The 14,992-nt window shown below is 41.0% G+C and overlaps 1 protein-coding gene across 1 annotated transcript in view; it reads right to left on the bottom strand.

Moving 5' to 3' along the window:
• gphna (gephyrin a) overlaps nt 1-14,992 on the bottom strand; it is a 45,705-nt gene that overhangs the window by 14,220 nt on the left and 16,493 nt on the right. Inside the window, 6 exon segments of the mRNA XM_022192516.2 lie at nt 2,067-2,122; nt 2,354-2,446; nt 3,302-3,439; nt 3,659-3,701; nt 5,406-5,543; nt 13,867-14,160. Coding sequence (XP_022048208.2) covers nt 2,067-2,122; nt 2,354-2,446; nt 3,302-3,439; nt 3,659-3,701; nt 5,406-5,543; nt 13,867-14,160 — 762 coding nt within the window.

The raw sequence follows: 14,992 nt of genomic DNA, 5'->3' as shown, positions 1-14,992 counted from the left end.
GGTCAAGATAATGTGCCAGGTTTTGTTCTTGAAATGCATTAACATGCCTACAACAAATGTACAGAGGCAACAAAACTAAGCGCCTCCCTTGGAATAATGTGCATTTATGTCTGCATTCAACCTAAAGCACTGACAGATTTCCATCTAAGACACACTTATGAAAACTTTATTCTAACTAATAAGACAGAAGTCCTCACACTGTCCCTGTCCATGTTGAATCCATCATCAGATGCTCACAGTGCAGGTTGGACAAAGCATGCGGACCTTAATGACATCAACAGCAGCTAATTGGAGTCAGGCATTAACAAATCGGAGTCCCATTAATGAAACCGGATTGGAGCTGGATTAGGGCTACTTGGACTTAATAGGGATCATGATTTGTGGCTGCTTTGCTGCACGCAGGAGAAAATGAACTCTGAGTGTACTGAGGTATCTTAAAGACCGGGTCAAGGTGGCTGTCTGCCAGCTGAAGGTTAGGAGAAGCTTGGCAACGGCGTTAAACATTAGCAGGTACGTTTACTACAACCTGGGTTCAAAGAACATCTGGCCTTCAGGAGAGGCCAAACCTGAACCCAACACAAACATGTCCTCGGACTTTGACTGACCTGTGTTGTGTCAAATAAAGCATAGAACCTTCAGGTATAAGGTTAGAAGTGTCAAAGGCCGCACACACATGAGAAGAGCAGTATGTGTGTGCAGAGCAGAATGCTGACTGCATTATGTGTGTATTAACAGGCAGTCTGGGCACACGGCTAACAGCTGAGGCTGCCACAGGGAAGCCGAAGCGCTCAAGGTCAGGGAGGTTCATGTTTGTAGAACTTCTGTGTTCATAGAGGGATGAGATGCCCGGGCATTAACGTAATAACACCTGTTGTTGTCCTAAATGTATCTTCCATAAAGTTGCAGAGGATAATGATTGGAGGGGCAGGGAGCCAGGACAAGAGGAATCCCCTCAGAACAACACTCGAGAGTACCCAGCAGTTACCAGCATTTACGACACCCTTAACAAAGGAGTAGGGAAGGTAATAGTGACAGATTTACGAGTAATAGTGACAGATTTACGAGTTTTATGATAAGAAAAGGATGGCCTTGAGGTATAGAGAACTACACACACCAGAGCAAAACAGTATAAAAGACCGGGCATCAGAGGGCAGAGTCAGATCGTCCCGGGGCATCTCATCGGTGTTTGGACCTTGTGCACATGGAATAAACACTTTTATTTTTGAATCTGAAGAATGCTCCAAGACTCTTCTGTTGTTATTCGTGAGACTGCTGCAACTATTATTTTTAACGGTGTATATTTTTCACTGATTGGAACCTAAAACTGAGACAGAGGACTTAATCTGAGAAGAAAATGTATTTATGACACCTGCAGCAGTGTTATGGCCAAGAATGACCCAAAACAGTCCTTTTCACAACGGGTCTGACCAACAGCTACTGTACTAGAAACACTTGTTTGAAGATGAGAAAAAGTTTGACCAGTTATCAACTTCCAGGATACTTTTCCCACCATTACTGTGAATTTTTCAGGGATGTATTCAACAATGAAGTGAAACATTTGAAAGACTTGTCATCGGCTTAATTCCAAAGGCTTCCGACTTTCTTTTGTCACTATCTGTAGGTTTAATAAATAAAACCAAAATATAAACAGCAGCACTGGAGGACCAGACATAATCAGTCGTGTATCAGAAGTTGTAAAAGCCGTCAGAGTCACGATGTCCTGGAGAAGCTCTCTGCTGTTCGCTGTGATTAGACCTGTGATATGAGAGTTCGTCTTATTCACCACCTTCTTATCTATATTCCACCTCATCCAGCTCTTCTGTGTGAACTAAAATAGCCGGTGCGCTCGTCCATCCCACACAGTCCATAACCTCCCACTCCTGAATGGTCATGGAGCACACACCATGAAAACACTGCCCATGGATGTACAGCAGCAGCACCAGGAACACTAACAGTCGTGTTACTGACACTGAAGGTACCAACAACTAATACCGTTTGCATAGAGGTGCTACCAGCTAGCAGCTAATGCTAAAAGCTACTAGAAGTGTTAATGTATTAGAGCTGACCTGTTGTCCAGCCTGGGACTCCCCCATGATGAAGCGATCTCCAGGGCCGTCAGCAGCTACAGGTCAATGATAACGATGGTAATCAAGTTAATAATGAAAAGCAGACCATGAACATTGATTTTTAATATTACAGTGAGCCATTAGGACAGTTTGAATGTAAAATGTGTGATGATTCTCCTCTTTGTTTCCCTCTCAGAAAACGAATGAATTAAATGATGAATGCAGATGTTTAACGGCGTTCTCATGGATCCTGATGTAATGTTTATGGGTATAAATTCTACTCTCACCTCGTACAGCGTAGCCATCTTTAACCGAGGCGGGGAACGGAGGAAGGTTATCTTTGGCATAGATGTCCTGAGCAAGCACTCGCCCCAAACCATCTGCAAAGGACAAGACACTGGTCACGTTAGCGCCAAACACAAAACAACAACTCTGAACGCTGACTTCTCCCGGTGATTCCTGACGATCTTTAAAGAAGCTTCTTGAACATTTGAATGGTTAAGTCTGAGACTCTGAACCATGATTTGGGACTTCGTTTCCACGTCACTAAACAAATCAAACCACCAGAATCACACAAAAGTCTCCAAGGAAGAATACAGTAAAAACTAGAAAAGCACTCAGAGAGTGCAGACCTCCGCCAAGGATAGAGAGGAAAACAGGAAACCCATGCAGTAAAGGATCATGAGCTGGAATTGAACCTGTGTCTGACACAGTTCTGTTTACGAATCAGCTTCTTAACCAGTTGAGCTATCTGGACACCTTGCTCCAATTTGTTGGACGACATACTAACCTATGATGTTTTTTTGTCATATTTTGGACCACATACTAGAACATACTAAAAACTTCAAAGTGATCCAGAATCCAGGATCCTTTCCGGATTGCCACCAAAATTAAATCCGCTCTTCCTCTTACTATAGTCTACATCCCCTCAAAATTTCATGTGAATCTGCCCAGGCGTTTTTGAGTTATCTTGCTAACAGACAGACAGACACACAAATGCCGGGTGTCACATAACCTCCTTGGCGGAGGTAACTACGACCTGACCAAGGATGTTGGGTCGTGGTTAGCACCTTGCATGGCAGCTTCCCTCATCAGTGTGTGAATGTGTGTGTGAATGGGTGAATGTGACATATCTTGTAAAGAGCTTTGGGTACCTTGCAGGTATAGTAAAGCGCTTTATAAATACAGACCATTTACCATTTATAAACAGAAAAATGCACATTACACAGACTCACCTCTGTAGTTGATGACTTCGATTCCCAGGATAGGTGTCATCTCTAGAACAGTGATAAAGGCCTTGTCCATTGATGTCAGTGGGAATGGAGACATGCGGTGACGGCGTGCCACTTTACTGATGTCCACCGCACTGTGGCCTGCACACACATGAAAACACACAATTAGAGAGGACCGCTGCCAGCCAATGGAGAATACGCTTCTACAAACAATACCATGAAGTTTGTACAAATTGTACACAGTGTAGACTGCTTCTGCAAAGCCGGTATGTTAATGAGACACAGACACACAGACACAGACACACACGCACACGTACACACACACACACACACACACACACACACACACAGTGAACTTACTGGCTCTCAGAATGTTCTCATTACTGCCACATCGTGACTGAACCTGCAGGGAGACAGACAGATATTCTATATTTGGTCACTGTTTGATGCAAATGTATGTAAGGAACGATCACACAGCACAGGGCTCATAAGAGGAGAGGCTTTTATGTTGATTTATCTATTAATAATGTTTCATACAGAGGACAAGGAAACAGAAAAAAACATGAATTCTGGTCGCAACGGTCACAACCAGCAGCTCTTTGTCTGATTCCCTGATTGTGCAGAACAACACATGATCATTGTTGGATTATCAGCTCAGTTATCTGTGTGTGTGTGTGTGTGTGTGTGTGTGTGTGTTTAATCACATGTCAGATGTTAGCCACTGTGCGTCATCCATTTCTGCTATGATTAAAGTTTGTTTTCTGATTCAGCTTCTTTAAAACCAGTGATGACATTAGACTTTTTCCACATTTGTCGATGCTGTAACTCTGCTCTTAAAGCTTTCTCTTTTCCTGAGTTTGAATGCAAAAAACTTCAGTTTAACGTTAAATAATAATGAATAATTGAAATTCTACAACACTAAAGCCATCAGCACAACGTCAGAGTTTCATCAGACTCACAACCCTGCTGCTCCGAGTTTGTCTTTTCTAACAGTTTTCCATATTCTAATTAATTCCAATCACCTCTACCGTTACACTTTTTCCTCTCTGTCAGAGAAACACTAACTAATCCATACATTTCAAAATAAAATTGAAGGCCACACACTTTAAAAGCACCTATAAAAGTCATGTTGCAGCTCTGTGTTGTTTTTAGTTAAAGTCAGTGAGATACAAAAGTGATCGAGCCGTTTGAGCCACACGAAGACGTCAATTTATTAAATCAAGTTTCAATGAACGTACTTTAATGACAAATGAAAAAAAAAAAGAGTGGAAGTGACTGAAAATCATTCTGGAACATAGTTTGTGCTTGAAATGAGAAACCCAGACCAACGTAGTGGTGACTATGATATGAGGGATCAGATCGACACGTAAACACTGAGGGAATGTTCAGTTTGTGTTAAAAAGCAAATTAAAAAGGTCAGTGAAGAGGACAACAGAAATAAGTTCTGTCCTTTATAGAGGCCTGTTTCATTGAAAACAACCTTAAAGACAATTCCAGCATAATTTGAGTTTTTTCCTCATCTATGATCCTTTGACAAACATTAATTGGGACAGTTTTGACATGTAAGTAGCACAACTGAAGATATTTACACATCAGCTTTGCCAAACCTCACAGTCCCATTCACTCCCATTCAGTTCCAAGCAACACACGAGTCCCGAGACTTTAATTAACCTAAGTCAAGGTAACTGTGACCGAGAGGAGGAATCTGGAGGATTGATGAACCAAATTGAGAGAGAACTGGGAGTTATATTTGATAAACACATGAATAAACCCACTGCACCGGCTTTAGTGAGTGATCTAAACGGTTACAGTGGAGCTGAAAAAAGGTCACAAAAATCTGAGTGAGAAAAACACTGCAGTGAAAGAAAACCAGAAACTCTAATCATGCAGGAACTGTCTATTCAGATTGTTTTATAAATAAGGGAACTGTTGGGACATCTTCAAAGGCACATGTATACTGCAAACTGGGCATGCTCTATGAAGCAGAGACAGGAAACTTGAAATTTCATGCAACATTTTTTTTTTAAAATCCGTTTTTCTGGCTGAAAGTGGTTTGAATTTTCAGCGATTCTGATCTGTGTGTGCGTGAATGAAGGTTTGTGTGTACCTTGGGTGTCGGGCATGAGGCGGTGGAAAGGCGGGAGGTCGCCTGTGTTGCCCGCGGTGACTCGGAGGGGGTGGAGCTTAAAGAGGCCGAATCTCGAGGAAGCACCTGAACGCCTCGAGAAATGATCGAGTCCGGGATCTACACACACACACACACGCACAAGTACAACACACACACACGCACACGCACAACACACACAAACACACACGTACAACACACACACACACACTTTAATGCTAGTCAAAGAATTCTCTTCAGTTGTTTTACAGTAAATCTAAACCTGTGGCTCTGAACTCCTGCAGCTTCACCTTTCAACTCTTATCACTTTAACACATCGCTGAAATAGACAAGGGAGTGTTACATTTTTCCTCTCATACGTTTTGCACGTATGACAGCACAGATATCAGAATCATGCACGTTTCCCTGCAGGATCTCTGCTCCTGACACTCCGGTTTCAGTGGGACTTTGATGGGTCTAAATCGATGAAAGTTTTTAACCAGCGCCATTTAAAAGGTTGTCCAGTCTTGCTTCCTCCAAATCAGAACAATCTCCAGGATTAAGTCGATGCTCTCACTCCCAGACCTGGAGAATCGTGTCCATGCACTCATCTTCTCCAACTGGTCCAAAACGCAGCAGCTAGACTTCTTTTAACAGACGGCATCACATCCCTCCTATCCTGGCTTCCTGTTCATTTTAGAATTGATTTAAGATTTTACTGATCTCTATCACTCGCCCCAAGCTACATGTATGATCTGTTGACCCCATATGATCCTCAGGTGGATCTTTCTGGTTGTTCCAAAGTTGAGATCTCCATCAGGACCTCCACACTGGAACGACCTGCCTGAGGAGATAAGGTCTGGGGAGTTCTTTTAACTCACTTCTAAAACCCACTTTTACAGACTAGCTTTTATGTGAGGTTTACTTTTAGCTTTGCTTAGTTTAAGTCTTTTATTTTGTATTCTGTCCTGTTTATTTTCGATGTTCTCTCTGGTTTTATTTGACTTTTAGCTGCCTGGTTTTTAGTGTCATGTTGTCTCTCTAAATCTTTAATCCTCTCATTTTTTTTTTACAGTTTTGATTTCTAATGTTAACCCTCAACCTTTTTCTTCAATTTTCAAACTGCAGAGTTCATTTTATTTCATATGTGTGCTAATCTAGCTAATTATTCATTAAACTTATGATCATTTTTACTATTTATTTTAACTGACTGCTCTGATGTGTCTCCTATAGCTTACTGGATTGTCACTGTTCTTAAGGCTGTTATATAAATAAAGTTATCATTATTATTATTATTATATTATTTTGACCACGTGGTGACTAAACAGACACGTGTGAGCCGTTTGCTGTTAATCTAATGTACTCCAGTACAAAACACTAATGACTGGATAATCAACTGAAGATTGAATGCGTAGTACTGTTGTGTCTTTCTAGCATTGGGTTTCCTTGGCAGATAATCAGACCATGGGGAGAGGGACTTCATGTGATTTATAGGAATTCATCAGTGAGTGGGACATGCAAATGGGGTGAACAAAGTCTGTGTTTGGCTCAAATTTACTGAGCAAATCCCTGACCAGAGGATTATCTGCAGATACAATTTGATCTGACTTCCTTTCAATAGGTCTTTCATAAGGCCCCCAAATACCGTCAAAGTTCTATTTAATGGATTTCAGTGGAAATAAAGGGCTTAAAGCTCTGTGTCTGGAACAGAAATAGGAGGTCATACTGCATACATACAGCGGAACATTTCAGAGGGATTAAGAACAAACAACCTGTACAGTTTGTAAAATCACACAAGGACTTCAGGTACAGCTGGTTTCTAGTAAACAGGGCTTAAATGTTCTGTGATGGATGGCACTGAGTTTTAAATCGCTGCCACAGCCCCACTGTGACGTTCACACTGCCAAGAACTGAAATCAGCCGCTTCATAGGAGGTAGAAAATTATGAGAATACATCACGTTTTCCTAATGTCTCCTCGGTGATGTAACGGTGATCGAGTTTATTATTATGTTGTAATCGATTTGCAAAAACACACAAAGCTACTGTTGTTTGTAAAATATCAGAAAGTTCCAGCTGTTGCTGTCAGGATTCGAAGTTGAACCACATCAGGGTCAACCAGCAAAACAAATTATAAATCAGTCATGAATGCGCTCAAGTGTCCAGTAAGTACAAATATGTACCTGTTGGGACAATACACTATTGTTTAAAAGTTTCAAAATGTAGATATTCCATTAAAAATCAGCCATTTCCAGCTACAACAGTCATTTACCACATTAACAATGTCTGCACTGGATTTATCATTCATTTGATGTTATCTCCTTTGAAAAAAAATGCTATTCTTTCAAAAAATAAGGGCATTTCTAAATGAAAATCTACCAACAACTTAAATGACCAGCAGTGACATCCCACTAACTCAGTTTTTAGTGGATGGAGAACATTTGGAGAACAGGAGCCTGCAGGGTGGGACTGACAGACATGATGAGCTGACCAATGGCAGGAGGACAGGAGGAGGACAGGTGTATGTGTGAGCGTCTCACCTGCTGGTCATGAGTACAGGAGCAGGTGAAATGAGAGGGAGGGGCGGGTGTGTTGCCAGGCAGGTAGGGACCCCCCTTAGCCATGACCACTGCATGGCTCGTCTGATGGACACGCATACATACATGCAACATGCACACATACACACACACACACACACACACACACACACACACACACACAGACACACAGACAGGTGACTGGGATGAAATGATATGAAGATACAAAAGGCTGACATCTTAATAAAACACCGGCTGCTCCAGAACACAATTTAATTATTGTTCCAACTCTGGATGCTAAAGACAGAAACAGGCGAGGAGTCACCAGAGAGATTCTTGGAAGTGGAGTTATGGAGCTTTTCCACCAGCACCTACTTGGCTCGATTTTACTGGGTTTGTGAGGTTTTCCATCAGGACATAGTACCTGGTACCAGCTACTATATTAGTTCCTACCGGGCCGGGGTACCCAGAGAGCTGTGTGGAGCAGATAATGTGAGGAGAAAGTTTATCAGGAGGTCTCCAAGCGGATGGCCGCCCATGGATACAGCAGGACAACGAAGCAGCATCTGGAGAAGCTGAAAAAGCTCAAAAGTGACTATCAAGTAGGACTGGACCAAATAGTGGTTTCTGGTCTCCGGACATTCAGGCCCTATTAAAGACAAATATTCGTTTCGACCTGTAACGTCCGGGGGTGGGAGGGGGGATGTAGCGGAGACGGCCCGAATATTCGAATCCATTTGTCTGGTCTCCTGGACCGGAGGAGACCCGCCTGAGTATTTGGATCCATTCGTCTGGTCTCCCAGACGCAAATTTTGCACACTGCCGTTTTCTCTTCAGTTAAACTGAAGAATTCCCAAACACGAATGGATGAACCGAAATGAGCCGAACATGGCGGGATGAGCCGAAGTGGGCAGAAGGTGAAGGGATGAGAGAAGCTCCGAATATTCCTATTTTCGTCTGGGGGGAGGAGAGGGTGATCACATAGACACATGTGTATATGTCATAGACATATGTGTATATGTTTATGTGATCACAAGACGGGATGGGCCGATATGAGCCGATGTGGGCCGAAGGCGGAGGGAAGACAGTAACGCCGAATATTTGTTCCGCTTGTAACGTCCGACCGGGGTGGGGTGGGGAGGAGATATTCGGATACCAAAATTACTATCCGGATACCGGCGTAGCGAACGAATATTCGGATATTCGGGATATTCGGGTCTAGCCCTACTATCAAGGTACACGGAGGGGGTCAAACCGGAGGTGTTGGAAGTGGTTTAGCGAAATTTCCATGCACCGACTGCCGAGCAGAGTGGCCTCCATCCACGATGAGGGGATTGTAATGGAAAATGACCTAAACCGAGTCGAGTAGGTGCCGGTATAAAAGCGCCATAAGGCCCATGTCACACCACCCATAGACTACCTGACTGTTTACATGAGTAACGGAAGTGTGGAGAAGTTGTCTTTTTAATTCAACATACACACGTGGACAAAATTGTTGGTACCCCTCAGTTAAAGAAGGAAAAACCCACAATTCTCACTGAAATCACTTGAAACTCACAAAAGTAACAATAAATAAAAATTTATTGAAAATTAAATAATCAAAATCAGCCATCACTTTTGAATTGTTGATTAACATAATTATTTAAAAAAACAAACTAATGAAATAGGCCTGGACAAAAATGATGGTACCCATAACTTAATGTTTTGTTGCACAACCTTTTGAGGCAATCACTGCAATTAAACGATTTCTGTATTTGTCAATGAGCGTTCTGCAGCTGTCAACAGGTATTTTGGCCCACTCCTCATGAGCAAACAGCTCCAGTTGTCTCAGGTTTGATGGGTGTCTTCTCCAAATGGCATGTTTCAGCTCCTTCCACATATGTTCAATGGGATTCAGATCTGGGCTCATAGAAGGCCACTTTAGAATAGTCCAACGCTTTTCTCTCAGCCATTCTTGGGTGTTTTTGGCTGTGTGTTTTGGATCGTTGTCCTGTTGGAAGACCCATGACCTGCGACTGAGACCAAGCTTTCTGACACTAGGCAGCACATTTCTCTCCAGAATGCCTTGATAGTCTTCAGATTTCATCGTACCTTGCACACTTTCAAGACACCCTGTGCCAGATGCAGCAAAGCAGCCCCAAAACATTACTGAGCCTCCTCCATGTTTCACCGTAGGGACAGTGTTCTTTTCTTCGTATGCTTGGTTTTTGAGTCTATGAACACAGAGTTGATGTGCCTTACCAAAAAGCTCCAGTTTGGTCTCATCTGTCCAAAGGACATTCTCCCAGAAGCTTTGTGGCTTGTCAACATGCATTTTTGCAAATTCCAGTCTGGCTTTTTTATGAGTTTTTTTCAGCAGTGGTGTCCTCCTTGGTCGTCTCCCATGAAGTCCACTTTGGCTCAAACAATGACGAATGGTGCGATCTGACACTGATGTACCTTGGCCTTGGAGTTCACCTTTAATTTCTTTGGAGGTTGCTCTGGGCTCTTTGGATACAATTCCAACGATCCGTCTCTTCAATTTGTCATCAATTTTCCTCTTGCGGCCACGTCCAGGGAGGTTGGCTACTGTCCCGTGGGTCTTGAACTTCTGAATAATATGAGCCACTGTTGTCACAGGAACTTCAAGCTGTTTAGAGATGGTCTTATAGCCTTTACCTTTAAGATGTTTGTCTATCATTTTTTTTCGGATGTCCTGGGACAATTCTCTCCTTCGCTTTCTGTTGTCCATGTTCAGTGTGGTACACACCTTTTCACCAAACAGCAGGGTGACTACTTGTCTCCCTTTAAATAGGCAGACTGACTGATTATGAGTTTGGAAACACCTGTGATGTCAATTAAATGACACACCTGAGTTAATCATGTCACTCTGGTCAAATAGTTTTCAATCTTTTATAGAGGTACCATCATTTTTGTCCAGGCCTGTTTCATTAGTTTGTTTTTTTTAAATAATTATGTTAATCAACAATTCAAAAGTAATGGCTGTTTTTGATTATTTAATTTTCAATAAATTTGTATTTATTGTTACTTTTGTGAGTTTCAAGTGATTTCAGTGAGAATTGTGGGTTTTTCCTTCTTTAACTGAGGGGTACCAACAATTTTGTCCACGTGTGTACGTAAAACATTCACTATCATTCAAAAGTTTGGGGTCATCCAGACAATTCCATGTTTTCCATGAAAACTCCCACTTTTATCCATGTGCTAACATAACTGCACAAGGCTTTTCTAATCATCAGTGAGCCTTTCAACACCATTAGCTAACACAATGTAGCATTAGAACACAGGAGTGATGGTTGCTGGAAATGTTCCTTTGTACCCCTATGGAGATATTCCATTAAAAATCAGCCGTTTCCAGCTACAATAGTCATTTACCACATTAACTATGTCTACACTGAATGTAACATTCATTTAATGGTATCATCATTGGAAAAAAAGCTTTTCTTTCAGAAATAAGGACATTTCTAAGTGAACCTAGAATTCTGAACAGTAGTGTAAATAAGCAAAGGCATTCCAATAAGATTTTGCAGTGGAGTTTGTGTTTTTCTGGAATTTTACTGAAGACGTATATCGATTTCAAGCATCTGTTATGGATAGATAAGTGTCTGTTATCTCATTGATAAATAATAATCAGCATCAGACTGATTCCATTGAATCTACCCTCAGCTTTTGCCATGTGATCTCACGTGTCATAACGCACATGTGATCAGAGTTATTTTGATACTGACATTATATCACAGGCTTTTGCAGTTAAACATAGCACTGATAAACATTCTAACATTTTAAATTCTTCCCACGATATTTCAAAACTCCCAGCATGCAAAAGAGGGAGGCAGAACTGGCAAATTTGTCATCCAACCAGGAGCCTGACAGCCCTGATGCTGTCCACAGGGTGAGGAAGCTCAGTAAGTTTGCTAACGTTAATTAATTTGTGTTCAGATAGACAACAGCACCATGAATTTTTAAAACGAGCAACTTTAGAGAGCATTAAAAATCATCTAATTTGACACAATTCAGCCTCATCTGACAAGATGCTGAAGCAGTCGATAAAAACTTATTGCAATAAAATCTCAGCAAATGCACAAAAGAAAAGCTTCTTGTAACATTTTCAGGCTGATAACAGAGGAGAAAGTCGTAACCGTACTTAAATAATAAAGACACACATTAAAGGTTTAATTACATCATTACAAGGTCAGTTTCTGTTGATAGTGTAGGTTTTAAAATCAGCATTTACTAAACTGGCTTGGTGACAGTGTGGTAAAGCTGACACGTCAAAAAGTTTGTCCTGTCTCAACTTTAGGACTTTACAAAACATGACCAAGGACTGTTTTCTTTAGTTTTGAACAATTTAACGTTCTGTCAGCATTAAAAACAGTAATTCACAAGAAAACGGAACATAGTTTCACCCCGATATCCTCAAAAATGAATGTGTTTGAGCACATTCTGCATGGTGGACGCTCCATTTTGGAATTAATCTCGTCACTGTAGAGTACTACTAATGTTCACAACTTTTGTCCAATTATCTTTCCAAGTTTGACAGAATTTTGTTCAAGTTCTCTGGATGACGCTTTGGAAACGATTACTGGCACAGATTTAGAAGCACCCAAGTGTTAAAATACTTCCTTAAGATGTCTTTTGGTAAAATTAAGTTGTGCTTTTATTCATGCTACCAGCACACCAGGCTGTAAACTGGTGCAGGACTGACCTTTGGCAAGTCAATGTTAGCATTCAGATTTCTGTGTGTTTAAAAACAGATTATAAACGTAAATAACTTGCAGATAAATGATGGCATCTAGTAACAGGCCACCATTCAACTGGGATCACTTTCCCTTCCTTTCCACAGTATTTTCATAATCCTATCGTGACATTTAGACTTGAAATTCAAATACTTGATTTCCCGAAAAGCCCTGCTGTCTCGTTTCTTTCTACTAATAGTGTTCTGCCCAATAGCAGGGGTGTCAAACTCAGTCTAGTTCAGGTTCCACATTCAGCCCAGTCTGATCTCCAGTGGACCAGACCAGTAAAATCACAGAATAATAACCTATAAATAACCACAACTCCTAATTTTTTCTTCGTTTCAGTGCAAAATGCGCATTCTGAAAATGTTCACATTTAAGGAATTATTTTTGTTTTAAAAAACATCATGAAAAACCTGAAATTTCTTAAGATAAATAACTTCAATTTCAACAACATTCAGCCTCAGTTTATCATTTCCACATTACAGCTTCCAGATCAGGTCTACAAAGGAACACAACATTTAGTGACCTGGAACTGAACCATACAGGATTTTACTTTATGATCATAACGACAAAAGTCAGACAAAAAAAAGACAAAAAAAGACCAAAACAACAAAAACAGGACAAAATATTACAAAAATGAGACACAAAATGACAAAAAATGAGACAGACAACCCAAAACAAAAAGTTAGAAAGTGGCAAAAAATGGACATAAATGAAACAAAAAAGGAAGAAAATGCAAAAAAAAAGGCAAAAAACACAAGCGAGACAAAAGGAAACACAAAATGACAAAAACAAGAAACAAAACGACAAAAACAAGAGAAACAGCACAAGTAAGGACAAAGAAACAAACCAAAATATGACAAAAAAATGAGACACAAAACAACAAAAGAACAATGAACAATCTAGTATTTTACTTTATGATCAAAACAATTTGTCATGGTCTAGAAATTACTTTAAATTTATAGTTCTACTAATTTACAATCTGCAGTTATTGTCTTCTCTGGAATTTTTACACTTTGAGGGCCAGATTGAACCCTCTGGAGGACCGCTTTTGGCCCACGGGCCTCATGTTGGACACCCCTGACCTATAGCATCTGAGCAGGCATTGTCTAAAGTACAGTAGCCTAACTGCTGCAATGACCCAGTCTCCCCACAGCGATCGTTAAAGCTTGGTCTGTCCAGCTGACGGTTACCTTGGCAGCGATAGCGGCTGCGGTGATGTGGGAGGAGCCGTGCTGGTGATGGTGGTGGTTGTGCACGTGTCGACCTCTCCTCCTGTCCTCCTCTTCGTCCTCCTCTTCCTCACACTGGGTGCCGCGCTCCATGGTGTGTGTGTTGGAGTGTGTGTTGGTGTGCGTGTTGGCCAGCAGAGGGGAAGGCGATGGCAGCTGTTCCAGGGCGGCGTGCGTGGATTTAACCCGGACCGTGGCCTCGCGCAGCAGGTCGATGGCGTGGGGCAGCGCTGGCAGGATGAACTGGAAACACTCCTGGAGGAAACAACAGAGCTTCATTTAGGAGCATTTTAACCAGACAACCACCAGAGCAATCACTGCACCAAGATCATATTTAGCTCCTGTAATCCCCAATTTTATTTTTCAAAGTCTGGGTGGAATGGATTTTATTCTATGTGGCGACTTCAGCTGTAACGCTTTATCAATCAAACCCTCAGCGTTTCATCAGCAAGTGTTACAATATTGGAAATTAATACACAACTTAATTAATACACAAGCACAACTTCTGGTCAGTCGGTCATTTCATGGATGTGGAGGGGAGTTTTTTAGGTCATGAAGGGTTTTGTGACTAGTAACACTTTAATACTAACCATTGTGCAAATACACCAGCACATATTATTACAGTGTTACATGTTGTGGTGCAATTTTTTGGGAGTATTATTATTTGCTTTACATCAATATAACCCATATATCCCAAGTTCTCATAATATGTATTGACTTATGTATTAACTTTTGATTGATTGATTTATTTGGATCCCCATTAGCTATGGCAATGCCGAAGCTATTACTAATACAATAAATTGCTCAAAAGTGCAATAAATCTTAAAAAAAAAAAAAGAAAATCATTTCTGTTTTTTTCTCATATTTCAAAATACAGAAATTGTATAGCTGTACCTCTCAAATTTGTAAATGTAAAAAAGTTGCACAACATGCTTTGGAACTACAGGAAATTTATTTGGAGTCTGTACATAACTTGCTTTTTGAGAAATGGTCACTTTTGTAACCTGTAAATAAAAGGCGAAAATAAATAACAGTGCGAAATTTGGGATTGTGAAAGTTTTTTTCATGTACAGTTTATTGTGTAATT

Source organism: Acanthochromis polyacanthus, chromosome 1 (assembly GCF_021347895.1).
Source record: "Acanthochromis polyacanthus isolate Apoly-LR-REF ecotype Palm Island chromosome 1, KAUST_Apoly_ChrSc, whole genome shotgun sequence".
NCBI lineage: Eukaryota > Metazoa > Chordata > Actinopteri > Pomacentridae > Acanthochromis > Acanthochromis polyacanthus.
The sequence above is the reverse complement of the archived record's forward strand: the minus strand, read 5'-3'. Positions and strand labels throughout refer to the sequence as shown.